The sequence below is a fragment of the Sorex araneus genome, chromosome 4 (assembly GCF_027595985.1).
Source record: "Sorex araneus isolate mSorAra2 chromosome 4, mSorAra2.pri, whole genome shotgun sequence".
NCBI lineage: Eukaryota > Metazoa > Chordata > Mammalia > Eulipotyphla > Soricidae > Sorex > Sorex araneus.
Window position 1 is genome coordinate 220,891,594 of NC_073305.1, and position 27,296 is coordinate 220,918,889.

The 27,296-nt window shown below is 57.6% G+C and overlaps 2 protein-coding genes across 4 annotated transcripts; one reads left to right on the forward strand and one right to left on the reverse strand.

The window, feature by feature from the left end:
* Positions 1–1,018: 1,018 nt before the first annotated feature.
* NMRAL1 (NmrA like redox sensor 1) lies at positions 1,019–6,454 on the forward strand. Of its 2 annotated transcripts, XM_004604149.2 has the most exons (5): positions 1,019–1,221; positions 2,845–3,083; positions 4,826–5,075; positions 5,792–5,982; positions 6,206–6,454. In XM_004604149.2, the coding sequence occupies exons 1-5, from the start codon at positions 1,182–1,184 to the stop codon at positions 6,383–6,385; spliced, it is 900 nt and encodes a 299-aa protein (XP_004604206.1). In that variant the 5' UTR covers positions 1,019–1,181; the 3' UTR covers positions 6,386–6,454. The 2 variants fall into 2 exon arrangements, with proteins under 2 accessions (XP_004604206.1, XP_054991712.1); XM_055135737.1 differs by lacking the exon at positions 5,792–5,982.
* Positions 6,455–6,823: 369 nt separating this feature from the next.
* Positions 6,824–26,614, reverse strand: DNAJA3 (DnaJ heat shock protein family (Hsp40) member A3). 2 transcript variants are annotated; one of them, XM_055135735.1, is made up of 12 exons: positions 26,376–26,614; positions 20,881–21,014; positions 18,772–18,855; positions 17,805–18,005; positions 16,959–17,111; positions 16,035–16,182; positions 14,896–14,960; positions 13,480–13,608; positions 12,990–13,105; positions 12,252–12,349; positions 8,178–8,291; positions 6,824–7,755 (listed from the first exon to the last, which is right to left on the reverse strand). In XM_055135735.1, the coding sequence occupies exons 1-11, from the start codon at positions 26,584–26,586 to the stop codon at positions 8,191–8,193; spliced, it is 1,440 nt and encodes a 479-aa protein (XP_054991710.1). In that variant the 5' UTR covers positions 26,587–26,614; the 3' UTR covers positions 6,824–7,755; positions 8,178–8,190. The 2 variants fall into 2 exon arrangements, with proteins under 2 accessions (XP_054991710.1, XP_054991711.1); XM_055135736.1 differs by lacking the exon at positions 8,178–8,291 and having other exon boundaries at positions 26,376–26,613.
* Positions 26,615–27,296: the final 682 nt, after the last annotated feature.

A 27,296-nucleotide genomic window follows, 5' to 3' on the forward strand; every position in this document is an offset into this window, starting at 1 on the left:
TAATATGAGCAATTATACTAAATTCTGTTAATTTTTTGTTGAGGGTGGGGCGGTTGGGCCACATCTGGGGTCCTCAGGGGCTCCTCCTAGCTCTGCACTCAGGAATCACTCTTGACAGTGCTCTAATCTGGGTCTGTCTATCCAAGGAAAGCACCAAACCCACTGTATTCTCTCTCGGTCCCCAAATTCCATTAATTTTTAAAGAAGGAACTGCAGAGTTTCATCTTTCACTGGGCCTTAGAAATAATGCTGCTGCTCCTGCTGGGAACCTTTTTGTTTGGATTTATTTTCTTACAGTGGAGATCTCAGAACATCAGGTTTTGTGGATTTAAGTCCACACATTAGAAAAAAAGGCGGGGGCTGGAGAGGTATCATAACAGGTAAGGCGCTTCCTTTGGCTGACCCAGGTTGGATCACTGGCACCCCATCTGGTCCCCAGAGCGCGCCAAGAACTTAATACCCCTTTAATCTCTGAGTTTAGTTAGAGCTAGTAAACCCTGAACACTGCTGGGTGCTGAAAGCCAAACCAGAATGCAAAACCAAAACAAGATTAACTCCTGTAGATTCCGGGCTCTTTGGGTTTTTTGTTTGCTATTTGTTTGTTTATATATTTTTAGGCTAAACCCGGGGGTGCTCAGGGGTTACTCCTGGCTCTGCACGCCGGAATTACCCTGGCGGTGCTCAGGGGACCATATGGGATGCCAGAGATTGAACCTGGATGCCAGATTGATCTGGGGATTGATCTAGAGATTGAACGCTGAGCTGTCGCTCTGGCCCCCATGAGTCCCTGATCTTTGAGCAACACTATCTAGCCCAGAGTTCAGGTGTTCATGAGCGATAAAGGGGGGCAAGCCCAAGAGGTGAGACAGGAGCCAGCGCCCCAGGAGCAACCTGAGCACCGGGGGCGGGGTCCCAGCAGCGGGACGAGAGGCGGTCCCTCAGAGCTCGGGGGCGGGGCGACCCCGGCGGACTCGCTGATTGGCTGCGCGCCGGAGCGCGGGCTCGGGCTGGGCCGGAAGTGGGGGTTCGGCCCTCGCCTGGGGCGCCTGGGAAGGAAGGGGTGGGTTCCGCGCGCCTTTTCCTGCGGGGCGCAGCTGACCCCAGCTAGGGGACCTGGCCACGGCCCCCTGCCCACCTATCGCTGCTGCCCCGCGGCCCCGCCGTGTCCCCGCCGCGCCCCCATGGCCCAGCCGAAGCTGGTGGTGGTGTTCGGAGCCACCGGTAAGCGCCGTCGCCGCCCGCCCCGGGCAGGGACCCCCAGCCCGCCGGGAGGCTCGAGGCTCCGCAGGGGTCGGGCCTGGGGAACCCGTAAAGACGGAATCTCGGAATAGCGGTGCAGTCGCCCCTTTTTATGGGTCCGCAAGCAGCGGTGCTTGTGGGGATGGGATGGGGCCACGAAGGCTTTTCGGGGGTACTGGGGGCCTGGGGTGTGTGTATATAAGTGTATATACTTATACATATATATACTTATAAGTTTATGCTTATGAATTATTTTTATAAACGTGAATTTATATATATTTAACTTTAAGACTATGCCCAGCAGAAAGATTTATTTTTTTTTATTTTTGGATCACACCCGGGGATGTACAGGGGTCACTCCTTGGCTTCCTGGCTCTGCACTCAGGAATTACTCTTAGCGGTGCTGGGGTGGGGGGGGAACCATATGGGATGCTGGGAATCGAACTCGGGTCGGCCGCGTGCAAGGCAAACGCCCTACCCGCTGTGCTATCACTCCAGCCCCCACCAGCAGAAAGATTTGAACCGTTTTTATTTTTTATATTTTTCGCATTTTGGATCACAGCCTGCAATGCACAGGGGTCACTCCTGGCTCTGCACTCAGGACTTACTCCTGGAGGTGCTCAGGGGACCATATGGGATGCTGGGAATCGAACCGGGGTCAGCCGCGTGCAAGGCAAACACCCTACCTGCTGTGCTATCGCTCCAGCCCTTTAACCGTTTTTATTGAGCTACTGGTCTTTATAATAATATTAATTTTATTTTGCATGCATACATTATTCCAACATCACTCCCATACTATTTGAAAATTTATAGTTCTGTAAAAAAAAATTAACTTTTGAGAGTAAATTATTAACTTGTCACTGATTTAAAATTTTGTGTAATTTAGGGAGTTGACCTTTATTCACATGTGCAGGTGTTACCACCTCCACAATCAAAAGAAAAATCTCTCATGTGAGATATAAAGAAACATAGAAAGGGAACAAGAAAAGGCCAAATGGCACTGGAACTGTGCCTTTTGGGGGGGGTCACACCTAGCCATACTCAGGGGTTACTCCTGGCTCTGCACTCAGGAATTACTTCTGGCAAGGCCTTTCCCACCGTACAATTGCTCTGACCCCACTAAATGTATTTTTGTCTACATAACTCAGCTTCCCTGGGGTGAGAGGGAAGGAGGTATTTTGTGGGTATGTTGGTATGGGAACCATGTATGTATGGAAAATATTAATTTTAAAATATTATAAATCCTGGTACCTCAATATGAATGAGTAAAATGTTTTTCATAGATTTTGTATTTGGGGGAGACACCCAGCATTGTTGGGGCTGCTCCGGCTCTCTGCAGGGGCATTTGCTAAACACACTGAGCTGTCTCTGGCCCCAGTGCCCCACTTTTATATTTTTGCTTGTGGGCCACACCCCATGTGTCTGGGCCTGGTGGGGCTGGGGGCACCATACGTGGTAAGGGCAGGCTGGCCTTCCCTGCGGCCCTAGCTCTCCCGCCCCTGCCCTGCATGCCTGAGAGGAGGGATGTGAGAGGAAGCGGATTCCTGGCTGTAAATCTGTGACTCCAGGCAGCTCTTACCCACAGGTCTCTCTGCCCCTTTACAGGTGCCCAGGGGGGCTCCGTGGCCCGAGCACTCCTGGAAGATGGGACGTTCAGGGTTCGAGCAGTGACCCGGAACCCTGAGCAGCGGGCAGCAAAGCAGCTGAGGCTCCTGGGTGCGGAGGTTGTGCAGGGAGACCAGGATGACGAGGCCAGCATGGAGCGGGCCCTGAGCGGCGCCCACGCCGCCTTCATCGTGACCAACTACTGGGAGAACTGCAGCCAGGAGCAGGAGGTGAAGCAGGTGAGGGCCGGCGGCGCGGTGGCACACGCCTGCACGCTGTCCCTGGAGCTCCCCAGACGCTGCTTTACTTTTGTTTTGGGGTCACACACACGTGGTGGTGCTCAGGGCTGACTCCTGGTGAGAGTCATATGGGGACCGCAAGGGGTTCTGGGGAGGGAACCCGGGGTGGCCACACGCCAGGCACGCACCCCACCTATGCACTCTCTTCAGAACCGCTGCTTTCTGAGGTACTATCCAGGCACTGTGTGTTTTACCCTTTAATTTTCATTTATTTGGGTTTGGTTCCATTCCCATCTCTGCAGGGGACAGTGCGGTGGCCGGAGGGGGTGGGGGGGGACAACGGAATCCTCTCCTGCATGGAGGGCCTGGCCCCGCCCACTGAGTTGTCTCAGCCCCACAGTCCCCAGCTTCATAGTGGTATTTCTGCAGGGCGCACGCATCAGTACTACGGGCCACAGACACCTGCAGTGCTGAGGCTCTTTGAACCCAGGATTCTCATGTGCAAGAGATATTTTTCGGGGCTGGAGTGACAGCATAGCGGGTAGGGCGTTTGCCTTGCACAAGGCAACCCAGGTTAGATTCCCAGCATTCCATATGGTCCCCCAAGCACTGCCAGGAGTAATTCCTGAGTGCAGAGCCAGGAGTAACCCCTGTGCATCGCCGGGTGTGATGCAAAAAAAATATAAAAATAAATAAGAGATGTTTTTCATCTTGGAGCATCTCCCTGGCCCTGCACCCATATGTAACTTGATTCCCAATCATGTGGATCCCGAATCCCATGACCTTTTTGATGGTTTCCCCATCTGTTCTGATGGGTGCTTCTTTTTTTTTTTTTCTTTTTGGGTCACACCTAGCAAACGTCCTACCTGCTGTGATATCACTCCAGCCTCTGATGGGTGCTTCTTGAGCCCAGGTGGAGAGGCTGGTATGGGGCCGACGTTTTGTATCCGGCCCTGTTTCATCCATGCTGTCACTGCCCTGCCTGCTCAGGCTTGGTCTCCTGCCTCTCCCACACGGGGAGTCGGTCTCCCAGCTCCTTCCCAGGGCCCTTCTGTTTTCCTGACAGCAGCCTGGTGCCCATCTGGCAGCCTGGCTCAGTGCCCCGGAGCTTCTGTGACCCACACCTGGTGTCCATAAATGCCAGGAACGGATTGGCTGACCATTCTGGAGGTCTTGGTGTCCGTGACTGTTCTGTCCGTCTTCGCCTCCCGAAGGGCCCAGGACTCTGCTCTTCTGTCCGCTCTTTGCTCTGCCAGGGTAATCCAGGGCGACCGCCCCTCAGCACTGTCCGTCCCAGGGTTGGGGCACCCCCTCCTTCCCCAGACCCTTCTGTTGCTGGTTGTCACGCTGACCCTGGGTGGCCTGGGCTAGGTGGGCAGGCCTTTCCAGAGATGCTGTCCCCATTCCAACTGTGAGGCCTGAGTGGGCAACACCCATGTCCAGCTGTCCTGCTGAGCGGTAGCGCCCCTCCAGGGATAGCCCCGCAGGCAGGATGGTCTCTGCAGGCCCCCCCCACCCCCCGTTCAGACTGCAGGGGGCCACATCGGTGAAACCTCAGGACCTCCGGAGGGGGGAAACTCGAGTGATCTACAGAAGGGTGCTGAGCCCTGGGGGTGGCAGAGGAGCAGCTGCGTGCATGTGGGGGGCTGTTTTGGTGGAAGCCCCATTCTGGAAGATTCAGCCCTCCCAGAAGGGTCAGTGGAGTTGGAGCCCTCCGGGCACTCAGCCTCCCTGCCCTCCAGGGGAAGCAGCTGGCCGATGTGGCAAAGCGCCTGGGCCTTCAGTACGTGGTCTACAGCGGCCTGGAGAACATCAAGAAGCTGACGGCCGGGAGGCTGACGGCCGGCCACTTCGATGGCAAAGGGGAGGTGGAGGAGTACTTCTGGGACATCGGCGTCCCCATGACCAGCGTGCGGCTGCCCTGCTACTTTGAGAACCTCCTTTCCTACTTCCTGCCCCAGAAGGCCCCGGATGGAAAGAGCTACCTGCTGAGTGAGTGGCACCCCCTCCTAGCATGAACCGTCCCTGCCCCAGGGCGCTGTAGGAGATGCCCAAATGGGCTTGTCACGGATGCTTCCAGGTGCGGCCTGTGCTTCCCGTTTCCGGTGCTGCTGCCGTTTGGAGCTTTGGAGGCAGAAGTAGTCTGGAACTTCCCTCCACAAAGGAGCAGGCAGCGGGAGGCCTGGAGCTGGCCCCAGGGCCTGTCACCCTGGCCGTCTTGTAGTGGGAGGCGCCCAGTGTTGGTCCTGCCCGCTGACAACAAGTGGGCATGGGGTGGGCACACGGGCCCTGTTCCTTACACTCTGCAAAGCTGTGCCCACATGCCCGCTGGGTCCATCCTAAGAGGGCGTCCGGCACACAGGCTCCCCAGCTCATCCAAACAGGAAGCTGCTCTGGCCGCCTCTTAGCGAGGGAGCGGAGCCACTTGCAGCCCCACCCCCGAGGTCACTCAGGAAGGCCCTTGGGGTCTGTGCAGTCCCCAGGCGGGCTGGTGTTTCCTTCTAGGATTCAGGAGTACCTGACCCACCACCGTGGTTCAGTGACACCTGCCAGGGTTGGTCTGTCCCTTCACGAATCCCCATCTTGTCCCACTCTAAGTAAATGCCACTAACGCTACATGCAGCAGCATCAGGTGCTCTGTGGGCGTGGCAATGAGACGGGCATGTGTGTTCTGGGACACGGGCCAACACGTGTGCTCTGCCTGCCAGGCCTGCCCATGGGGAACGTGCCCATGGACGGCATGTCGGTGGCTGACCTGGGCCCTGTGGTGCTCAGCCTGCTGAAGCAGCCGGAAGGACACGTGGGCCAGGCCCTGGGGCTCAGCACCTGCAGACACACGGCGCGCGAGTACGCCGCCTTCCTCTGCAAGCACACCGGCAAGGACGTGCGCGATGCCAAGGTGGGCCCGTCTTCTGGATTTGGGGAGGGTGGGGAGGGAGTCTTGGGTACGGACAGGGAGGTACCCCAAGGCCTCAGATAAAGGAAGCAGAAGTCACTGCCACTGGCTGTGGACGCGCTGGCCGGGGCCAATCATGGCTCGTGACGCGGGAACGGGCTAGTGACCAGGGACTGCTTGGTAGGGGCTAGCGCGGCCGTGCCCTAACACCCGCCTCTGCTTCCAGACGAGCCCCGAGGACTACGAGAAGCTTGGCTTCCCCGGTGCCCGCGACCTGGCCAACATGTTCCGCTTCTACACCCTGAAGCCCGACCGCGACATCGAGCAGACCCTGAGGCTCAATCCCAAGGCCAAGACGCTGGAGCAGTGGCTGGAGCAGCACAAAGGGGACTTTGCCCGGCTCTGAGCTGTGGCCCACTCAGCTCACCCATGTTACAATTTTCATAGAAATAAAGGCCATTGTTCGCACAGATGGCTTCTGAGAGAAAAGGGCTTTGTTGGGGCCTGAGCCAGGCTCCCTGCTCTGAACCTGGGCAGATGTGTCTGGACCACATCCTCCTGGGCACACCGTGGTGGGGGGCAGAGGCAGCCCACCCACTGCCTCTCAGCCACCTGGAGCTGCTGGAGCTTTTTTTTTTTTTTTTTTGCTTTTAGGGTCACACCCGGCGATGCACGGGGATTACTCCTGGCTCTGCGCTCAGGAATTACTCCTGGCGGTGCTTGGGGGACCCTATAGGATGCTGGGAATCGAACCTGGGTCGGCCGTGTGCAAGGCAAACGCTCTTCCCACTGTGCTGTTGCTCCAGCCCCTGCTTGAGCTCTTTCAAAGACGAATGACCACATGTTTTGGTTTTAAATATCTTTTTGTGGTAGATAATCTTATTTACATTGATACAGAATCATTTTACATACTTAAATCAGACGCTAAGAGATGCTTTATTTTACTATATTCTGAGGGAAAACGGGAACCTTCTCTCCCTCCATCCTGTCTGAGCACAGAGGCCACTGGAGGGCCTGGGCTAAGCGCTTCCTGCAGCTGGCCGGGACAGTGAGATTCTGGCTGGGGCTGTTCAAACACTTCTGAGAACAGTGTCATGGTGTAAGTGGTGAGAGCCGAGCTGGGCACAGGCCTGGGGGCAGGGAGGCTGCGGTGCCCACTCGGCCTTGGTGCAGAACAGACTGGACCTTGAGAGGCCCCCGGACAGGGGTGGAAGGACTGTGGGGAGCAGCGGCAGGGGGCACTCCCCAGAAGCCTGCGCTCCAGCCGCTCACGCCTTTGAAACTGAAAGCTCCAAGCAGAGCCGGAGAGGCCCTGCCGAGAGGTGGCGGTGCTGGATGGCGGCTGTACAGGCCACAGGCTTCCCCAAGTCCAGTTGCCAGGGACCTCCTGGACCGATGTTTGCTGAGCAGGAAATCAGTCACTTCCTAACTCCGTGCAGCTTCCGCTTCCTGGCTACACGGCGCCCCGTCTTTAATTCTTTAGCTACAATCTCCCCAAATCCAATTCCAAACTCGTCTTGGCTCCGCCCTGTGAAGTCCACTGTCCGTTTCCTCAGGAGCCAGCAGAGGCCGAGCTACCTACCGTGGCAAAGAGACACTGACCAGCCCTGGAGGCCACACCACAAGAGCATTCGAGAGGTGTTTTGCTGTCCCGTGACTGCTGCTGACGAGGAGGAGGGTCCGTGGCAGGCTCGGCGCTGCGTTCTGGAATCCTCCATCTCGCTCCGGTACGGGAGGGGCCGCAGCTCCGGGCCTAGTTTCCAGTGGACCGTTTTCCTGAGCCGAGAGACAGCGGTTACACTTCACTGGTGTTACAGGGAGACGCGTCCCGCGTGGGAGCCTATCACCTCGGGAGGAGCACGCCGGGAGCACGGCCCACCTGCCGGGCTGCCCAACCCCGGCAGGACTAGGCTGAGAGGATCTGAGTTCTAGGCCTGGCTCTACTCTCATGCACTCTCGGACCCTGGGCAACCTGGTTGCTGGTGCCTGGGAGACAGGCCCCCTGGGGGCAGGGTGCAGGCAGACGAGTCCGTGCTCAGCACAGTGCCTCCCTGGCATGGCCCTGGGAGGCCAGACACCCTGCCTTAGACTGGCACCTCTGCCGCCTGGGGGGTGTGCGGTGTGGCTGAGGGTGCAGTGAGGGAAACCGGGTACGCTCAGAGGGAAACAGGGAGAAGGCGCCTCAAGCGTTTTCCTACCTCGGCTGGGATATCAGGAGGTAAACATTTTCTTAAGTTTGGAAAGGAAGCCCTTGTCCTCCCCAGCCTCGGGCCTAGCCTTGCCTCCTGCGGAGCTATCCATGGTGCTGCCACCTGGGCACAAACAGCAGAAAGAACTGGGGTCAAGGGTGCACATCGCCTTTTCACGCCAGGTCCCTCCTACCCACGCCTGGCCACCCTGGGGCTGACCACTCAAGCAGCCACCAACTGTCACCCCAAGGAAAGAGTGGCCACTCCCAAGCTGGCCAGGGCTGCCTAGTGCACCCCAACTGCTCCTCTGGCCACGGGCCTGAGCAGGAACACGAGAAACGGGCGGGTCACTCGCAGGGTCTGACCCGGACAGCAGCACAGCCCTGCCAGCTGCTTCCACCTTCGCTCCTTCAGGCTCCTGGGAACCCCAAGCCGACGCCGGAGAGGCGCAGGGCGGGCATGTGGGTGGGTGACCACTCAAAGGCCAACACAGCTCCCAACCCCAGGCCCTTCGCCACCGCGCCGGAGACCGACAAACAGATGCCACGGGTGGTGTTTGCACATAAACCCCAGGCTGCCTGAGACACTCCCTGCTCTCAGAGCCCCAAAGTGTGCGGCACGGAAGCGCCGCCCTCCAAGGCAGCTGCTCCCAGTAAAAGAAACCTCAGTCTCAGGCCCTGGTGGGGGGCGGCACAGGTCACTTGGGTCACCGTTTGCTGCCAGGCAGGGTTAAGGCTGTGTTGAGACACAATGGGCCCAAACAAGGGGCTGAGGCACGGTGACCCCAATTCTGAGGGCTCCAAAACAGTGACCAGGCACACACGGCGCAGGAGCAGCCACTGCCACAGGGAGCCAGGCTGGCGCCCTCCTTAGGCCTTCCTGCTCCCTTTTTTATTTTATTTAATTAATTTATTTATTTTTTGCCTTTTGGGTCACACCTGGCGATGCACAGGGGTTACTCCTGGCTCTGCACTCAGGAATGACTCCTGGCAGTGCTCAGGGGACCATATGGGATGCTGGGAATCGAACCCAGGTCGGCCGCATGCAAGGCAAACGCCCTACCCGCTGTGCTATTGCTCCAGCCCCCCTGCTCCATTTTTTATTTTTATTTATTTATTTATTTATTTGCTCCCTTTTTTAAAGGCTCAGGAACCAGGGAAGGTACAGTGGGGAGGGCGCTAGCCTTGCACATGGCCAACCCGGGTTCGATCCCCAGCACCCTATATGGTTCCCTGAACTCACTCAGGGTGATCCCTGAGTGCAGAGCCAGGAGTAACCCCTGAGCATAGCCGGGGATGGCTCAAAAACAAAAAGTAAAAGGGCTCAGGAACCAAACAAACTATTAATCCACACAGCTGAGCTTCTGTGTGTGTGGGGTGTGTGTGTGTGTGTATGTGTCGTAAGGGGCTGGGGTGATAGCATAGCGGGTAGGGCGTTTGCCTTGCACGCGGCCGACCCGGGTTCAAATCCCAGCATCCCATATGGTCCCCTGAGCACCGCCGGGGGTGATTCCTGAGTGCAGAGCCAGGAGTAACCCCTGTGCATAGCCAGGTGTGACCCAAAAACCAAAAAATAAAAAAATAAAAAGTAAAAAGGCTCAGGAACCAAACAATTAATCCACACAGCTGAGCTTCTATGTGTGGTGTGTGGTGTGTATGTGTGTGTGTGTGTGTGTGTGTGTGTGTGTGTGTGTGTGTGTGTGTGTGTGTGTCTACTAGTCCAACTGGACTTAAACACACAGTGGTGCTATCGCCCTCCCCAACCCCTGCTGTCCCTGTACCTGCGGGCCAGCTGTGGCCCCTGGCCTTGGTGCTATCTGAGCCCTGTGGTCAAAGTATCACCAGAGCCAAAGCTGGTTAATGATTCACAACAAATAAATAAAACAACCAGAAACTCTCCTCACCCCTCCCCACCACCACCAACGCGGCTTTCTCTCACGCAGCCCTTCGGGACAGGTCTGCTAAGGACATCGATGGATTGGCAGCACTGGGGAGCCTCTGCACACACACGACCAAGAGGCTAGAACCTGACTTTCTAGGGGGAGAGTAGGGGACGGTTTTTACAGACTGTCGTGGGCATGCAGGTGGCTGCTAACCTCACACAAGAGCAAACGCTTTTCAGCGCAGGCAGGCAACCGCCGCCCGTTACGACAGCCAGAAAGAGCCCGAGCTGGGTGCTCTGGGTCTGTACCTTCAGAAAGTGACGCGGGAGGGGTCGCCGGATGTCCCTCTCAAGTGACCCCAAAGCACTGTGCAGCCAACAGGGATGAAAGGGGAATCATAGGCACGGCTGGTGCTTGAGGGGGAGAAACTGAGGCCTCACAGCAGGCCGACAAGGCCCTTGCCAGATGCCTGTGTGCAGAGCTGTGCAGTGAAAACGACAACCAGGGTGCTTAGGGGTCACTCCAAAGGGGCTCAGGGGACCCTATGGGCTGATGGAAACCGATCCCAGGCAGCCACGTGTGAGGCGAGCGCCCAGCCTGTCGATCAAAACTGGAGAGAGGCTGGCGCGGGGTCCCCATATTCTGCATGTGGGAGGCCCTGGATCTGCGCCGATCAAACAGAATAAAGAGATGAACAGGCGGAAGCCAGACGCAGCAGAGGCTCCCGACAGGCCCTAGCGAAGGGGGAAGGTGGACAAGGACCCGGGAAACACGGGCTTCTCAGGCCACTCCTAAGGGAACCCAGTCCTCAACCCTCCACTGCCCGAGGGAGCTTTAAGTGACTGCAGCACCCAACTCCCAACGTGGAAGCCAGCAGGCACGCTGTCACCGCATCCCACCTGCAACAAGAGGCTGGAGCAGCGCGGGTTCAGGATTCAAGTCAGGGGTGCATAACTCAGACATGTGACAAACCACTTCCTCTGTTTCTCAAAGGATACAAGGAAATAAAAGTCTATTAAAGGAAGCGTCCAGCACTGCGCTCCGGAATCGCCCGCTGAGGGAAAGGCATGTCACTCCTTTATTTTGGGGGTTCTCACTTCTCTCTTGTCTTTCTCCTCTAATACTTCCAAATAAAACTATTTTACTTCAGAAAAAAAATGGAAAAAAAATAAGTTCGTTTGGAGATGGTGAAAAGATGAGAGTAGCTGCCAGGACCGAGGGGGTGGACACAGCAGGAGGGGACAGACACCCGTCCACCCCAGGATCGAAGGGCCAAGGCAGCAGGAGGGGACAGACACCCGTCCAAGGGGCCAAGACAAGGAGGGGGACAGACACCCGTCCACCCCAGGACCGAGGGGCCAAGACAAAGAGGGGGACAGACACCCGTCCACCCCAGGACCGAGGGGCCAAGACAAGGAGGGGGACAGACACCTGTCTGCCCCAGGACCGAAAGGCCAAGGCAGCAGGAAGGTACAGACACCCGTCCACCCCAGGACCGAAGGGCCAAGGCAGCAGGAAGGGACAGACACCCGTCCACCCCAGGACCGAGGGGCCAAGGCAGCAGGAAGGGACAGACACCCGTCCACCCCAGGACCGAGGGGCCAAGGCAGCAGGAAGGGACAGACACCCGTCCACCCCAGGACCGAGGGGCCAAGGCAGCAGGAAGGGACAGACACCCGTCCACCCCAGGATCGAGGGGCCAAGACAGCAGGAGGGGACAGACACCCATCTGCCCCAGGACCAAGGGGCCAAGGTAGCAGGAGGGGACAGACACCCGTCCACTCCAGGACCAAGGGGGCAGACATGGCAGGAGGGGACAGACACCCATCCACCCCAGGACCGAAGGGCCAAAACAAGGAGGGGAACATGGCCCCGGTGAGGCACTGGCGTCCTGGCAGCAGGAGCCCAGCGGGCAGGGCTGGTGCCTCTGGGTGAGGATCGTGGAGCCTCCTGATCCCTGTCTCCTCAGGCCGTCACCAGGGGCTCCGTGCAGGGGAGGGAACGTGCCCAAGGTCACAAGGCCAGTGGCAGAACCAAGGATAGAACTCAGAGAAGCAGCTCTCGGGACACACAGTTTTCAGGCCAGGAACATTCTAGAGCAGCCGGCACACTGAGGAGGGAGGGCGTTTTCCCCGAGTGCAGCATCTCAGCCTCCCACGCTGCCCCCTCCCCACACCCTGAGGGCCCCCGTGCCACGTTACCTGTGCTTGTGTTGGTGACTCCGTTCACTGTGCCCTCCACGTCCGTCTCATCCTCGGCGTAGCTCAGGATCAGGCTCTGCTGCCGGCTGGTCAGTCTCCTGGGGACCAAGAGAGTTCGTGTCCGAGCACGGCCCTGGGCAGCTCTCTGACGGACAGCAGTGAGCCCGTTCCTCCAGTCCCCGAAGCTGAGGCTAGGAAGGGGACTGCTGAGGACATGTGGCTCTGGGCTGGGGGGAGGGTGAAGGGGGCACGCCCACCGGTGCTCAGGGACTACTCCCAGCTCCGTGACTAGGGATACTCCTGGTGGTGCTGGGGGACATACATGTTGGGGATAGAAGTGGAGTCGGCCAGAGGCAAGGCCAGCGCTGTAACCCCTGGGGAAGAGCTCTGAAGAGCGCGTGTCTGAGTCTGGCCCCTGACCATGCTGACTCTGGCGCTGGCGTCTGTGCTAACTCAACTACGCTCGAGGGGGGGCCACATGGCCCAGCGACAGGCGCCCAGAGCACTGCCCAGGCCTTTCTCCCGGAGGGTGTCATGCTCCTGTCCACACCTGTCCCGAGAGTGGCCGTGACACAAGGGACCACAGCGGCACAGCTCTCCCGGGAGCTCAGTGACCTCAGCGGGCCGAGGCGCTCTCTGCAGATGCCTAACTCAGAACCAGCCCCGACGCCGCCAGCGGCCGCACCCCCGCTCAGCCCTGCATCACAGTGTGGGGACGGAGGTCTCTCAGGTACGCACTTTGGGACTCGGATTTTGATATGGATGTAGTGATCGCCATAACCGTAGCTGTTGATGCGCGGGATGCCTTTGCCCCCCATCCGGATCTTCTGGTCGGACTGCGTCCCCGGGGGGATCTGTGGAGAGAGGCGGTCTGCTCAGACGCGAGCCCACCAACCGTGCGCCCCTCCCAGAGCCTCAGGCCTTAGGAGTGGGAAGGAGAGCAGAGGGAGAGGGGGACAGGGCCAGGACGGCGAGGGCCAGGTGGAGGTGACGCCAACACAGCGGTCACAGGTCGGGAAGGGCTTGTGCCATTCTGGGGCCATGACACAGGGAGGCCTGTTGGTGACTCACACCGGGGAATGGAGAATGGCCTGACGTGTCCGCCCCCTCCCGCTGCTTCTCCCTCGAATCTCGAACACAATGGCAGGTCACAGTACTAGCCTCTGGCCAGCCACTCCCCGTTCCAGAACTATTTCAGGGCAGCAACGCGTGAGTCCGGCCGTCTTACCGTCACGTTAATGGTCTCATACAGGCCCTGGGCTCTGGCCGTCCCCCCGAGGATAGCCTGGGCTATAGAGATAAAGAGGTCGGAGTGGATGTCCGCGCCATCTCTCCGGAACACGGGGCTTTTCTGCACCTGGGGAAGCAGGGAGGTGGCAGTCAGTCCCCTGTGCTGCCCTCCCCATGCCCCGCCCAGGCTGCGAGCAGTCTCTGAGAGCTCACTCACACTGCCACAGCGTAGCACAGGGGGCCCTGGGGGTCCTCAGCAGTGATGGAGAGAAACAAATGAAGCTGGGGGCAGTGGTTCAATCCCAGTACCATAGGAATCAACCCCCAGACACCGAGTCAGGAGTGGCCCCTAAACAAGCAGTCTCACTTCATTAGAAACGCAGGGAGAGCAGACAGGTACAGCGAGAGGGCTAAGTTCCTGAATGACCCCCGTGAGACCCGCAGCACCGCCCGCCTTTCTCAGCGCCCTTACTGACGGGAGGCCTGAACCCTCGGCAAACCCTCCTCACAGCTTGCTTGTCAGCCTCCCACCTCTAATTTTCTCTAATTTTCCAGGCTAAGAGGGTAACCCTTTACTTTTTTTTTTGGTGGGGGCAGGGGGCACACCCAGCAGTCCTCAGGGCTCTGAGCTGACTCCTGCTGGGGTTCGGGAGACTACATGGGCCCTAGCCGCTGTCCTCCTGTTCCAAAGCCCCCTCCATGTCACCGTGCCTGGTGTAGATTACGTAACAGTTCACGCACATATAAACAAGTAACAGGTGGCTGTGGGTGTGCCCAGCCCTGCTGGGTGACACGACTCCCGGAATTCAGACGGACACTCCCTGCGCCACCCTTCCATGCTATGCTTAGCTGCCCCCGTCACTCCCGAAGCATCCTTTGCTGCGTGTTTGCACCTGACACAACACCTACGGCACCCACCTCGTCTCTGGACCCTTCGGACGGCCTAAGGATGTTCCCCATGTTCCCCACAACAGGTCAGGCAGAGGCATCTCTGCTTCGGCGTTCTCCACAACTAACATCAGGTTTCAGGGTTTGTTTGGGGGGTCACGCTGGTGCTTACAGAGTGCCCCCAGCCCACTGCTCGGAGGCAGCTCTCAGCAGTGCTCAGAGGACCACGTGGTGCCAGGAACTGAGCCTGGGCCTCCGGCCGCAGACCATGAGCTGTCTGGCCTAAGTAGCCTTGAGGAAATGGACCGGAGGCATGTACATCCCTGCGAACACACATGTTCACTGAGGCTGGGATGCTCTGTAGCCCACTTGCAAATATCACAAGTAACCCTTGCCTATCACCACAGGTGGCACAGAAGCCCCACAGAGGTCACTGCTGTGTCTAGGAAGGCAGATGACAGCATGCGCCCCTCGGGGCACCCACCTCTCTGGGAAAGCCAAGGTCCGAGAGAGGTAGAGTACCTACCCTGAACGTGATGAAGATCTCTCTCTTCCCCACTGGCATCCTCACCGTCTGGCCATCCTCCACTCCTGCAAGAATGAAAGTCTCAGAGGGAAAAAAAAAATTTGGGGGCTGGATCGACAGTACAGAGGGAGGGAGCTTGCCTTGAAGTGGCTGACTGGGGTTCGATCCCCAGCATCCCATATGGTCCCCTGAGCACCACCAGAAGCAATTCCTGAGTGCAGAGCTGGAAGCCCTGAGCATCGCCGGTGTGGCCTCCCAAACACACCAAAACAAGAACAGTATGGGGCTCTGCCCAGCACCTCCTGTCAGAGGCGTGCCGTCCTGCACCGTCTCTGCTCGGCCCATTTTTCCTTTTTTGGGGGACAATGGTTGGGGGTCACACACGGCAGGACTCAGGGCTTACTCCAGGCTCTGTGCTCAGGATTATACTTGCTGGACTCTCTCTCCAGCCAGGTCCTACTACGTAGGAGGATCACATGGTTCTCTAGACAGGAAGGAGCTAACTCCCGAGGGTGCAGCGCACCCTGAGTGCTTAGCAAACAAGAGCAGCTACTGCTCATGTGTGCACTGTCCTGAAGGACCGTCACCCACAGGTCCCCGAGCACCTGAGGAGGGGGACAGGGACAGAGTCAGGCCCTCAACGGATGCCAGCCCCACAGACCAGTGGGGTCTCAAAAGGCAAGAGCAGAACCCCGCCCAATGTCCCCTCCAAGAACAGGAGGCTCCGGGCTGCCCTGCCAGGACCATGAGCACCAGGAGGCGGGCGAGAGCAGGCAGCACTCACGGCGGCCTGCCAAGTGCAGTGTATTCGGAGGCCACACTGCAGGAGGCCTGGGGTGAGGCTTGCGGACCCAGGGCTCCTCGCTCTCCCAGGAAGGCTGCGGGCAGACAGAGTCACTGCACGGTCTTCAGCGGGCGAGTGACATGTGCAAGACTGCTTGAGAGCGAGAGCAGTCCCGGGGAAACAGGAGGGTCAGACCGAGGGGGTGGCCCTCACATGCACGTGTTTCCAGGGAAACTGCAGCAGAGAAAAACCAGCACAGGCAATGCCAGTCTCCCCCCATTCCCATCTGCAGGGTCTCAAACACGTGGGCCACAGGCACCGGCCTGGAGGAGGGGCTCTCGGCCCAAGCACCCACCGGCAGGCACGGGGATCATCACTTTCTTCTTCTGCTTCGCCTGCCCAGAGCCCCTGCACACCACACAGGGCGTGGTGATGATGGAGCCCCGGCCGCCACACCGCCGGCACGTGGAGCGCATCACGAAGGGGCCCGTGTTGATGGTTTCCTGAGGAAAGAGAAATGAACGGAGGGAGCCGATGTCCCAGGTGGACTCGGCTGACGGTGCAGGTGGGCAATCCTCTATGATGGCTCCTGACGGGGAAACACGCCCCCACGCAGGCCAAGAACACAAAAGCAGGCTCGGGCTGGCCCTCTGTCCTGGAGTCCGTTTCTGAGCTTATGCGCCCTGCCCCGCGGTGTGCAGGACTTACTCCAGGCTCAGTGTCAGTGGAGCCAGGGGACCGAGCCCGGTCGCCCGCACGCAAGGCAAACGCCCTATCCACTGCACTATTGCTCTGGCCCCAAAAAGAATGTCTCTGAGAAAATATATGCTGAAGCACGCAGGCTGTGGGACTTGGGAGCATGTGCAGCTGCTCTGGAGTATGGAGAATACATACACGAGGGGCGGTGAGACAATGAACACATCAAAATGATAAAGCAAATGGGACGAAGTCTACCGACTGGAGAATACAAGCAATAAATAAATAAATAAATAAGGGAACACTTAGGAATCTAAATTGATTCAAAAGCTAAGAAGAAAAACATTAGTCTGCCCCACTCGAGCCCGGTGCAAAATGCCAAAATGTCCCAAAGTCTCTTTCAGACAAACCAGCCCTTCCCTTAACCGTCTGCACTGTTGGAAAAGACAAACTCCAGCAAAGGGCATCTGGCTGCAGAGAGATAACAATGCCAGCTAGTCCTGAGGTGGGAGTGTGGGGGCAGGAGGCATCTGCTGCAGAGAGGGGACAGTCCCAGCCAGCCCGAGGGGTGGGGGATGCTCACCATGCCGGAGCCCCCACAGTAGTGGCAGTGCTGCAGCTTGGTACCCGGCTCGTTGCCTTTGCCGTCACACCGCTCACAGGTGTCGGTGATGTTGACCGTGAACTCCTTGTTGACGCCCTTGGCAGCCTGACTGAACGTCAGCTCCATAATGTACTGGAGAAATCAAGGGTGACCCGTTAGCATTCTCTCTAAGGTGACCAGAGTGACATGCTGGCCAGCTGTATCCAGTCACTCCTCTTTTTCTTTTTCTTTTTTTTTTGGGTCACACCTGGCGATGCACAGGGGTTACTCCTGGCTCTGCACTCAGGAACCACTGCTGGCCGTGCTCAGGAGACCATATGGGATGCTGGGAATCGAACCCGGGTCAGCCACATGCAAGGCAAACGCCCTCCCCGCTGTGCTATCGCTCCAGCCCCAGTCACTCCTCTTTTCCTTTCCTGGAGTGCCTTTACCCCTTGACCGCAGTTCCTATACCGTGTCTCCAAGCATTGGCGTTTACGGGCTTGCTTCTACAGCTGTGCCACACCACCACCACGGCCTGTTACTCCCGGTGTACTCTGCGCTTCCCCAACGCTTGTTAACTACAGTTATCCAAGTGGAGGGCCAGTCACTGTCTGACACTGCTGACCCCGCTTGCTTCTCTTCTCCACACACCCACAGACCAATGAGATCATCTGCTATTTATCATTCTTCCTTCAGAGCACTCTTTAGGGGTCTTCAACAACAGGAGGGGGTAACGTGGCAGGGTTTCCTGCACAGCCCTGACCCACATACGAACAGGCTCCCTGTCACCAACGTCCCCGTCCAGGAGGAGCCCACACACGTCTCCTCACAACCCGAGCTTACCTCTTGAGGCTGAGTGAACACATTCTGGAAATCTCCAAAAGGTGACGAGGAGAACTCTCCGAAGATCTTCCTGAAGAGTTCCTCGGGGTCCACAGTGGGACCCCCTCTCCAGTAGCTCTGCCCTGAGCTGCTGGCCCCAGGGTCGAAGCCAGCAGAGCCGTAGGCGTCATACTGCTTCCTCTTCACTTCATCGCTCAACACCTGCTCGGGACAGGCAGCGATCAGGCGGCGGGGCACCAGGGCCCACCCCCAGCCTCCTGACTTGGACACGACTGCGCCTGCACCAGAGAATGGCCTCACACGAGGAGCAGGACTGAAATGCTGAGAAGTGCAGACACGACAGCTGTGACCTGCTCTCCGATGGGGCCACGGGGGGGCCAGCGCCACAGAGCAGGTGGTGCCTGAACTCCTTTGGTATGGGGAGAGCCTGGGAGCCAGAGCCCAGCTCTCGTTAACTCGAAATTGCTGTGTGGTGTGTCTCTGCCCACATTTCATTTATTATTCTTGTGTTATTTATTTTTGGCTGTTGGGCCACAATCGGTGGTGCCCAGGGCTTATTCCTGGCTCTGTGCTCAGGGGTCACTCCTGGTGGAGCTCAGGGGACCGTATGTGGTGCTGGGAATCAGGCCCGAGTCAGGTGAGTGCACGGCCTGCACCCACCCACTGTTTTGAATTGCTCCAGAGCTGCGACAGCAATGGGAGTGTTCACGCACGCCTGTGTGTCTGCGTGTGCAGGCACACACACGTGTGTAGTAAGGGGAAACTTCGTGAGTGCACAGCATGTCTCCAACTGGGAGCAAGGCCGCCTCCGCGGGGAGCTCTGCCAGCACACCACAGGGCCCTGCTCCCGTCCCGGCACCTTCCTCTCTCCTGGGGTAGGGACACAGCCTGCCTGAGCCCGGTCACGCAAGCCAGGCCTCCTGCACTGGGCTGCCAAAAAGGACCAACCACACACGCCTCCCCTTACCTCATAGGCCTCGGCCAGCTGGGAGAACTTCTCCTTGGCCTTGGGGTCATCCTTGTTCGTGTCTGGGTGGTATTTCTTGGCGAGCTAAAGAAGCAGGAAATGGTAAATTATACAGACACAGAACCATCACAGAAGCTGCACCCCAACAGCCCTCCTACCTCAGCTGTGTCAGCAGAAACGTCTCTTGAGATCCTATTAATAGCAATTCTTAACACCAGATTCAAGACTTACAAATGCATGCTCTCTTCAGGTCACCTGGCCCCTGGCCCCGTCTCGTCTCCCACTTGCTCTTCTCCCATTGTGCAACAAGGCTCCCAGCTCAAAAACTTGTGTTCTCTGCCCAAGCACAATCTCTGCTGCCGAGTCCCAAGCCGATGCTCATGCCATTACAAACAGGCCAGGCAATGACTGCCTGGACAGAAGGCAGCGGGTGCACATCACAGCCACGTGAAATACTGCTGTGCCCCACCAGGGGGCCTGGAAGCCGGGACCTCCTCTCACTGCCCGCCCTGCCCAGGCTTCAAAGTGGCCTCTGCTCCTGTTGCTGCAGGGCACCACCGGGGGCTGCTGGGGCCAAGAGGTGCCGGGATGGCTGAACCCAGGGCCCCACATGGGCAAGGCATGTGTTCGACCTTGAACTGCACCCTTCGTCCTAACATGGTCATTTGAAATAGTCTGGTGGTTCCTCAAATAGTTAAACTTTCGAGTTACCATCTGACGTGGCAACTGCAAGTGTACAATGCCACATTTCACTGCATAACCAAAGCCAGTGCAGCCTTGTCAACATCTGTATTACTCAGCAATCCAAACATTTTTAAAAAAGTTTCAGGCCGGAGAGACTGTATGGTGGGGGGGGCAGGGTGTTTGCTTTGGATTTGGCCAACCTGAGTTCAATCCCCGGTTCCATATATAGTCCCCTGAGCACTGCCAGGAGTGATCCCTGAGCACGGGGAGGGGTGGAGCATACATCCATTTTATACGGGGATGTCATCACAGCACTCCTAACAGTGAAAGAGCAGAAGCAACCCAAATATGGATCAGCTGATGAATGCAAACATAAAATATTATCTGTGCATACAATGGAACATCATCTGGTTACTAAAAAGAAGGAAGTTTGCGCAACCCAGAAGTGTGGAAGAGTCTTCTAAACTGAAGGAGCCAGACTCCAAAGGCGACACGTTAGGGTTTCATTTCTCCAAATGTCCAAAATAACCAGATCCAGAGACAGAGCAGCAACTGTTAGCAGTGAACAGCTTTATTTACTATAAAGATGGGCTGAAAGCACACTTGCATGCAGGAGACCTGAGTCCAACCTCCGTACCACATGGTCCCTGGAGCACTGCCAGGAGTGATACCTGAGTACCAAGCCAGGAGCAGTCCCTGAGCACAGATGCTGTAGCGCCCCGGCCCCAAAGGAAGGTAGGGAGCCTGAGCAATACTAGAGTAGACAGGACATTTGCCTTGCATGCAACTGACCTGCATTAGATCCTCGACACCCTATAAGGTCCCCAGAGCACTGCCAGGAGTGATCTCTGAGAGCAAAGCCAGGACTAAGCCTTGAGCATGTTCTGGTGTGGGCCCCTCCCCGCCAAAAAAGAAAAAAGACTTCTTATTTGTTTTGGGGCCACGCTCAGCAGCGCTGAGAGTCGACGCCTGGCTCTGCACTCCAGTATTACTCCTGGTGGGAATCAGGGAACCGTATGTAATGCCAGAGATCGGACCCAGGTTGACTGTCAAGATAAATGCCCTCCCCACTGTACCACCACTCTGGTCTATGGAGAAGTATTATGGTGCTCAGGATTTACTCTGCACTAAGGGGTCATTCCAGGTGCTGGGGATTGAACAAGGGTCAGCTGTGTGCAAGGCAGGTGACCTCCCCGCTGTACTAATAGTCTGGCCCCTGGATAAATGCAATTTTAATCTAACTGATTTCTCTTCATCAGGTGTTGCTTGTGCACGGGGCACATGGTGCAGCTGAGCCGACTCGAGCACCCGACAACACTGTGGGTGTATGTGCCGACACACAGAGACACATCACTGTGCGCTGGTCAGACCACACAAGGCCCACAGCAGCCCTGCCACACGTGGGTTCAGCCCAGGCATACAGACCTGGTAATAGGCTTTCTTGATGTCCTTCTGGCTGGCATTTCGGGGCACTCCTAAAATCTGGTAATAATCCTCTTTGGCCAACGGGGCACTCGTGTGGAAGGAGGCAGTGCAAACAAAAGGATAACGTTTCACTCCTAGAGAAGAAACGAGACAATCACTCTGCAGATGAACTCAAGGAAAGGAAGCTGAATCTCACAAGAAAGACGTCATAAGGGGTCAGAATGGTCCAGGGTGTCTGCCCCAGGCCCACTGCAGACCAACTGTGCTTCCAAAATGGCTCAGGCCACTGCCCCCGAGGGCCAGGAGTGGACTGGAGCATGGCAGGGGCTCGGTGGATGCAGACACCGCTCACTGGCTAGAGCACACTCGGCATTCAGGAGGCCTGGGGCTTTGATCCCCTACACTGCTGGGGTGACCCCAAGCACAGAGCTGGGGGTAGCCCCAAAGCACCGCCAGGTACGGCCCAAATACAAAAAACAACGCACACAGAAAGGTATGCTTGCTTGGCATGCAGTAGATCCAGCTTTGGCCCCTGAAGCACCACTCCGTGAGCAGTGGGGCACCACGAGTGTGGAGCCAAACCAGGAAGTAAAAGCAGGTGTGGAACAAGCCTAAGGAACCCACCAGCACTGGACACCGGCCTCGGGCTGCGGGCGTGCTCCGGACACTGACACTGCCCCTCCTGCACTGGAACCCAACGCCCCGTGGGGGGGCTGTTCTCCGAGCCCTCTGTATAAAGCGTCCGAGAGCCACTGTGCTCAGCACCCGCGCCACTGAACACAACACACAAGAGACACACTGGGAGAAGGGCCTGGGCTGAATCCCGTTACCCCAGAGCAGAGCTGGAATCTGGGCCCATGGCAGGCTGCCGCAGCCCAGCCCAGCCCTGCCCTGCTTTCAGGCCTCTTGCATCATCAGCCCCGAGGAAAGGCTAACAGGCCTCTCTGGCTGGCTGACCTATGCAGGGAACAGGGGCCACCTTGGACCGGCTGTCACAAAGTGAGGGAGACACAGTCCACGAACTCAAGTCCTAACGATGCCCCCCACCCAACTCACCATGTGACAAGGGACTGAGAAAAGGGAATAGGGGGGCAGCTCCGAGTTCCAGAACGGTCACATGCCTGAGAACTTCTGCAAGCACCAACCATCCACGCAGAAAATCCATCACCCATTCCTTCAACAAGGAACTACTCGCAGAGCATCTAGTGGCCCGGGGACACGCAGTGACAGGCAGTGCCTCGGGGAGTTACAGGTATCAAAGATTCCCCATGGCAGAAGCGGGGAGGGGTGGTTCCTAATGGCACTGTGGGTCACTCCCTGTGACACACAGACACAGAGCCCAGCTGTCCAAGCCCCCAGGCTATCTCCCCAGCCCTAAATCACACATCTCTCTGCGGGGATGGGTGAGGCAGCCCACACCGGGTCATATCCAGCACTTAATTCTGGCAGGGCTTGGGGACCCTATGGCGATCGCATGGAGACCACTCACTGTACGAGTCTCTGATCCCTGGACCCACACTGAGCATGGGGGAGCCGGCTTAGTCCTTGTCCTGATGCTACTGTGATCAACTACAAAGTGACCAACTTCTCTCTTCTCTCCCTAAAGACCACTGGGCCACGTCCGCAACCCAAAGACATGGGGCTGGAGCGATAGCACAGTGGATAGGGCATTTGTCTTGCATACGGTCGACCCTGGTTGGATTCCCAGCATCCCATATGGTCCCCTGAGCACCGCCAGGAGTAAACCCTGTGCGTTGCTGGGTTTGAGACAAAAGGGGAAAAAAAAAAAAAGCAACAACATCAACAAACAAAACAGAACCCGAAGACACTGCACTGGCCCGTGACCTGCTCGTCTGCTCAAAGGTCCAGCACCTTACACGGAGGACGAGAGTGAATCTGTGGAGTGAGGCAGAGAAGACAGACTCCCCTTCTTGGAGGTCATCAAGAACAAGTCTGAAGCCACAACCTGGCTGTCCAACTGGCTTCACCGTTTTTCTTTTTTTTTTTTTGCTTTTTGGGTCACACCCAGCGATGCACAGAGGTTACTTCTGACTCTGCACTCAGGAATTACTCCTGGTGGTGTTCGGGGGATCATATAGGATGCTGGGAATCGAACCTGGGTCGGCCGCGTGCAAGGCAAACGCCCTACCCACTGTACTACCGCTCCAGCCCCATTTTCTTAATAAAGCTCTTTTAACCTTAAGTACGAAAGCCATGGAGCTCCCTCAAGGACCTCCCAGTTCAGGAAGGGGGAAGGTGTACTATCAACATAGACATGGAGTGAACACACACACCAGCGGTCTCAGCGTTTCTTAAGGTCACTGCTGACCAGATCCCTCTTCCTCCCAGGTGGAGCTGGCCTACAGTCACAGGCTGCTGGCTTGTGTCCCGGATGGTGTGTGTGTGTGGGGGGGGGGGGGGAGGGTGTGGCAGTAAATCGGGGCTGAGAGGCTAGCAAGATTAATGAGGCTGATCAAATTGCAGAAGAGCCTCTGGGCGATGCCAAGGAGGCTGGATTTTATCCTAAGGGCAGTAAAGAATGAAGGAAAAAGCGCAACAGGAAACTCATTGAGCACTACATTAGCAAGTACTCTCCAGGAGCAGAAAGAAAGTAATGCACGATATCTGGAACATGATTATCTTGTGCACTGTCAGGAGACCCCTGAGCACAGACCAGGGAGCAATACTCCCTTCTGCCCAGTACTGAACACACATATACGCAACTGCTTTCAAAACAAGGTTTAAAAGTTTGTTAAAATTGAATGAGTGAAGGGGCTGGAGCAATAGCACAGCAGGTAGGGCGTTTGCCTTGCATGCAGCTGACCTGGTTCAATCCCCAGCATCCCACAGTGTCCCCCCGAGCACCGCCAGGAGTAATTCCTGAGTGCAGAGCCAGGAGTAACCTCTGATCATTGCTGGGTGTGACCCAAAAAGCCAAAAAAATTGAGTGATCAGAAGGGCTGGAGTGATAGCACAGCGGGTAGGGCGTTCGCCTTGCACGCGGCCAACCCGGGTTCGAATCCCAGCATCCCATAGGGTCCCTTGAGCACTGCCAGGGGTAATTCCTGAGTGCAGAGCCAGGAGTAACCCCTGTGCATCGCCAGGTGTGACCCAAAAAGCAAAAAAAAAAAAAAATTGAGTGATCAGAGAGACAGAACAGAGGGTAGGATGCCTGCCTTGCTCACGGCCAACCTTGGTTTTGTCCCTTGCATCCTATGTGATCCCCTGAGCCTGCCAGGAGTGACCCCTGAGCACAGAGCCAGGAGTCAGCCCTGAGCATCGGCAAGTGTGGCCCCCAAAAAACACAGTATCAGAAGCAGGAAGTACACCTACGTTTTCTGTAGTATGGTATTTGTTTTGTTGATTTTCCCCTCTGGCCACTCTATATCTGGCGGTACTCAGCGGCTACTTCCAGCAGTTCCAGAGGCCTAGGCAGGTGCTGGGACCCAACTCAGGGTCCTATACACTAAGTGTGAGTGCTTTGGCCCTGAGTCATCTCCCAGCCCCCAATGTTAGTTTTTCGTCCATGCACCAGAGACTTCGGGAGATGAAAAGTGGTGGAGAGGCCACAAAAATTACAGCTCTCTTTCTTCAGTCAGATACTAAAAAACATCAAGTGCTCCTCTCTGAATGCTCCCTGTCTCCCCCTTCACTCAGGAGGGGGGTGACCATGGCTGGACCAGCCTCTTCCTACCCACTCCTTCCAATGCAGAAGGCAGAAACTAGCAGAGGGAAAGGCTCGTCAACGTCATGAACAGAAACTTAGACAGGGCTGAGCACTGGAGACAGAGGGTGCAAAAATGCACACACACAGACAAGTTACATTCAAATGTCACAAGCCTGGTGACATGATCCAAATGCCTTAACAATTACCAAAACGAGCGGATCTAAAGAACAACCAATCTCCCAGAATAAGATTAATGACCATCTTGACCTATAACCCTGAATATGATTAGCACAAAAGTATTTCAGGAACTGTCAACCCACATTGCTGGGCACATTTTTTGAACCTAGGAGCTCAGGTTCAATCCCCTGCACTATATGGGTCCACAAGCATGGAGTAAGGAAGAAACTCTGAGCACTATCAAATGGGACCCAAAACACAGCCTGCCCCTCCCCAAGAATGGCCACCCAGATCTATGAACACGGTTCAATGCTAAAGTGCATGGTTTACGTGCATAAGACCTGGGTTCGATCCCTGAGACAACAAAAGGGAAAAAGAAAAAAGTACGCCAATGCAGTCCTACTGAACCAAATGCTGGATCAGGAGAGTTGCTTTGGGGCTAGAGCGGAACTACAGTGGTAGGGCACTAGCTTTGCAGGCAGCCCACCTGGGTTTGATCCCCAGCACCCCCCACAGTCCCTGGAGCACTCTCAGCTCAGAGGTAGAGAGCACACCTTGTGTATGAGGCCCTGGGTTTGATCCTTTACACCATGCGGGGGAAAAAAAAGGGGTTGGGGGTGGAATTCCTTAACCAAAACTCATTTCCCAGCTCACTGATCTGATCTCACCAGTAACTAGAGCAGTAACTTCATGACAATAAATACCCAGAAAAGAATGAACTGACTTGGAATAGTTAATGGAAGAGAAGTTCAGAGAGATTAAATAATCTGGCCAGGGACGGTACAGCGGGAAAGGCACTTACTTTGCAAGCAGCCTACCCGGGTTCAATCCCCGGCACCAGATAGGATCCGTGCGCAGAGTCAGGATCACGCACAGGTGTAGCCCAGTATCACCACCTCCCCAGTAAAATAAGGGTGGTCACGGAACACAGCAAAAGGGGCCATCCGAAACCCTTGCAGAGTCACCCGCTAATTCACTACCTGGCCATGAAAATCCCCAGCCGCCACTTTCCAGCTCCTTCTACCAACTGTCCCATCGACCTCTCGGTGTATCACCGACCTGCGGACACAATCGTGTCCACGGCACGGGCCGTCAGTTTGCGTTCCGTGGCCGGGACACTCTTGGGGAGGGCGTCACAGGCGGACCCTCTGGTCCCTCCGACTGACACGTGATGGACAGGAGGGTGAAGCAAGGGGCAGCGGGCAGCTCCGGCTTGGGACAACTCCTCTCCTCTACCTCGGTGACCTTGGGCGGGCCTACCGCGCCCGGACCTCCCCCTCGACCCCCGCCTGGGAGGGCGGCAATCCAGCGCGGAGCACCGAGCACCACCGAGCACCGAGGCGCGGCGGCAGGTGCCCGCAGGACGGCAGTTACCGGCGGCCGGCAGGCCCGGGGCAGCGAGAGGCGCCGGGCCGGGAGAAGCTTCCAGAACTGTTGACAGAGGTGAAGGTTCACGGCGTGCGGGCGTTTCGCCGCCGCCCCCGCCTCCGGGGGCTCCACGAGGCCTGGCGCCGGCTCTCGGCCCCTCCGGCGCCCCCGGCCCGGGCGGCCCCGCACGCCGACCCCAGGGCGCGTCCGGCCCGCGGGCGCGGCGGCCGCGGAGGGCGGCTCGCTCCGGGGGCGCCGGAGCCCGGCCCGCGCCGGCCCTCACCTGCGAGGCTGACACCGGCTCTCAATGTCAGCAGCGCCCCGGCGCCGCGGGCTCTCAGGGAAGGCGCGAAGGCGCTGACGCTCAGCGGGCGGCCCAGCGACGCCCCCACCACGCGCCCCCCGAGCGGCCGGGCCCCTCTCCCCGCTGCAGCCGGCAGCCGGGGGGTCCCCACAGCCACCAGCAAACAGCGTGTGGAGCACCGCGCCGCCATCTTGGCCCGGGGACACTGCGCCTGCGCCACCCGGCTCGGGGCCGCCGGGCGAGGACGCCGCGCGCATGCGCCTCCGCGGGCGGAAGGCGGGGCCGCGCGCTCGCCGCGGGGCGTCAAGCATTGCGCACGCGCGGCCGCGCCCCTTGCCTGTCTGCGCTAGCGGCCGCCGAAAGCGGGTGTTTCTCGGGGAGAGTGTTGCCAGGCGGGCCGGGCAGGGACAACCTCGGCGCTCTGTGCAGGACACGCAAGACTGCACCTTATCTGTGTGCCGTGGTTGAGGACAGCGGGAGGTAACTGGCCGGGAGCGGGGGCGAGTGTTGTAACAATGGACGGGACTACAAATCCCGGCGTGCAACGCGGCAGCCGCCCGGCTCCCTGCCCCTGGCGCGCGGCTTCCTGCCTCCCAGGAGCTCGGACGGCTGTGCGGGCCTGCGGGTACCCACCGTCGTCTGGCAGCGAGCTCCCTTCCCCCCTCAGCCCCCCCACTGCCCCGATTTCCCACGGAGTAGACTAGACTGTCTCCTCAAGAGTGTCAGCCCTGGGGCTGGAGCGATAGCACAGCGGGTAGGGCGTTTGCTTTGCACGCGGCCGACCCGGGTTCGATTCCCAGCATCCCACATGTTCCCCAAGTCACTGCCAGGAGAAACCCCTGTGCATCGCGAGGTGTGACCCAAAAAGCAAAAAAAAAAAAAAAAAAAAGTCAGCCCTTT

Excerpts from the sequence above, each read along its gene's own strand:
- DNAJA3 (XM_055135735.1), bottom strand. The coding sequence starts at position 26,586 with ATGGCGGCGCGGTGCTCCACACGCTGTTTGCTGGTGGCTGTGGGGACC. Across the intron at positions 18,856-20,880 it reads TCAAGAAAGCCTATTACCAG|CTCGCCAAGAAATACCACCC; the intron begins GTCTGTATGCCT and ends CTGCTTCTTTAG. Across the intron at positions 16,183-16,958 it reads ACTGTGGGGGCTCCGGCATG|GAAACCATCAACACGGGCCC; the intron begins GTGAGCATCCCC and ends CTCTTTCCTCAG.
- NMRAL1 (XM_004604149.2), top strand. The coding sequence starts at position 1,182 with ATGGCCCAGCCGAAGCTGGTGGTGGTGTTCGGAGCCACCG. Across the intron at positions 5,076-5,791 it reads TGGAAAGAGCTACCTGCTGA|GCCTGCCCATGGGGAACGTG; the intron begins GTGAGTGGCACC and ends TCTGCCTGCCAG. Across the intron at positions 5,983-6,205 it reads AGGACGTGCGCGATGCCAAG|ACGAGCCCCGAGGACTACGA; the intron begins GTGGGCCCGTCT and ends CTCTGCTTCCAG.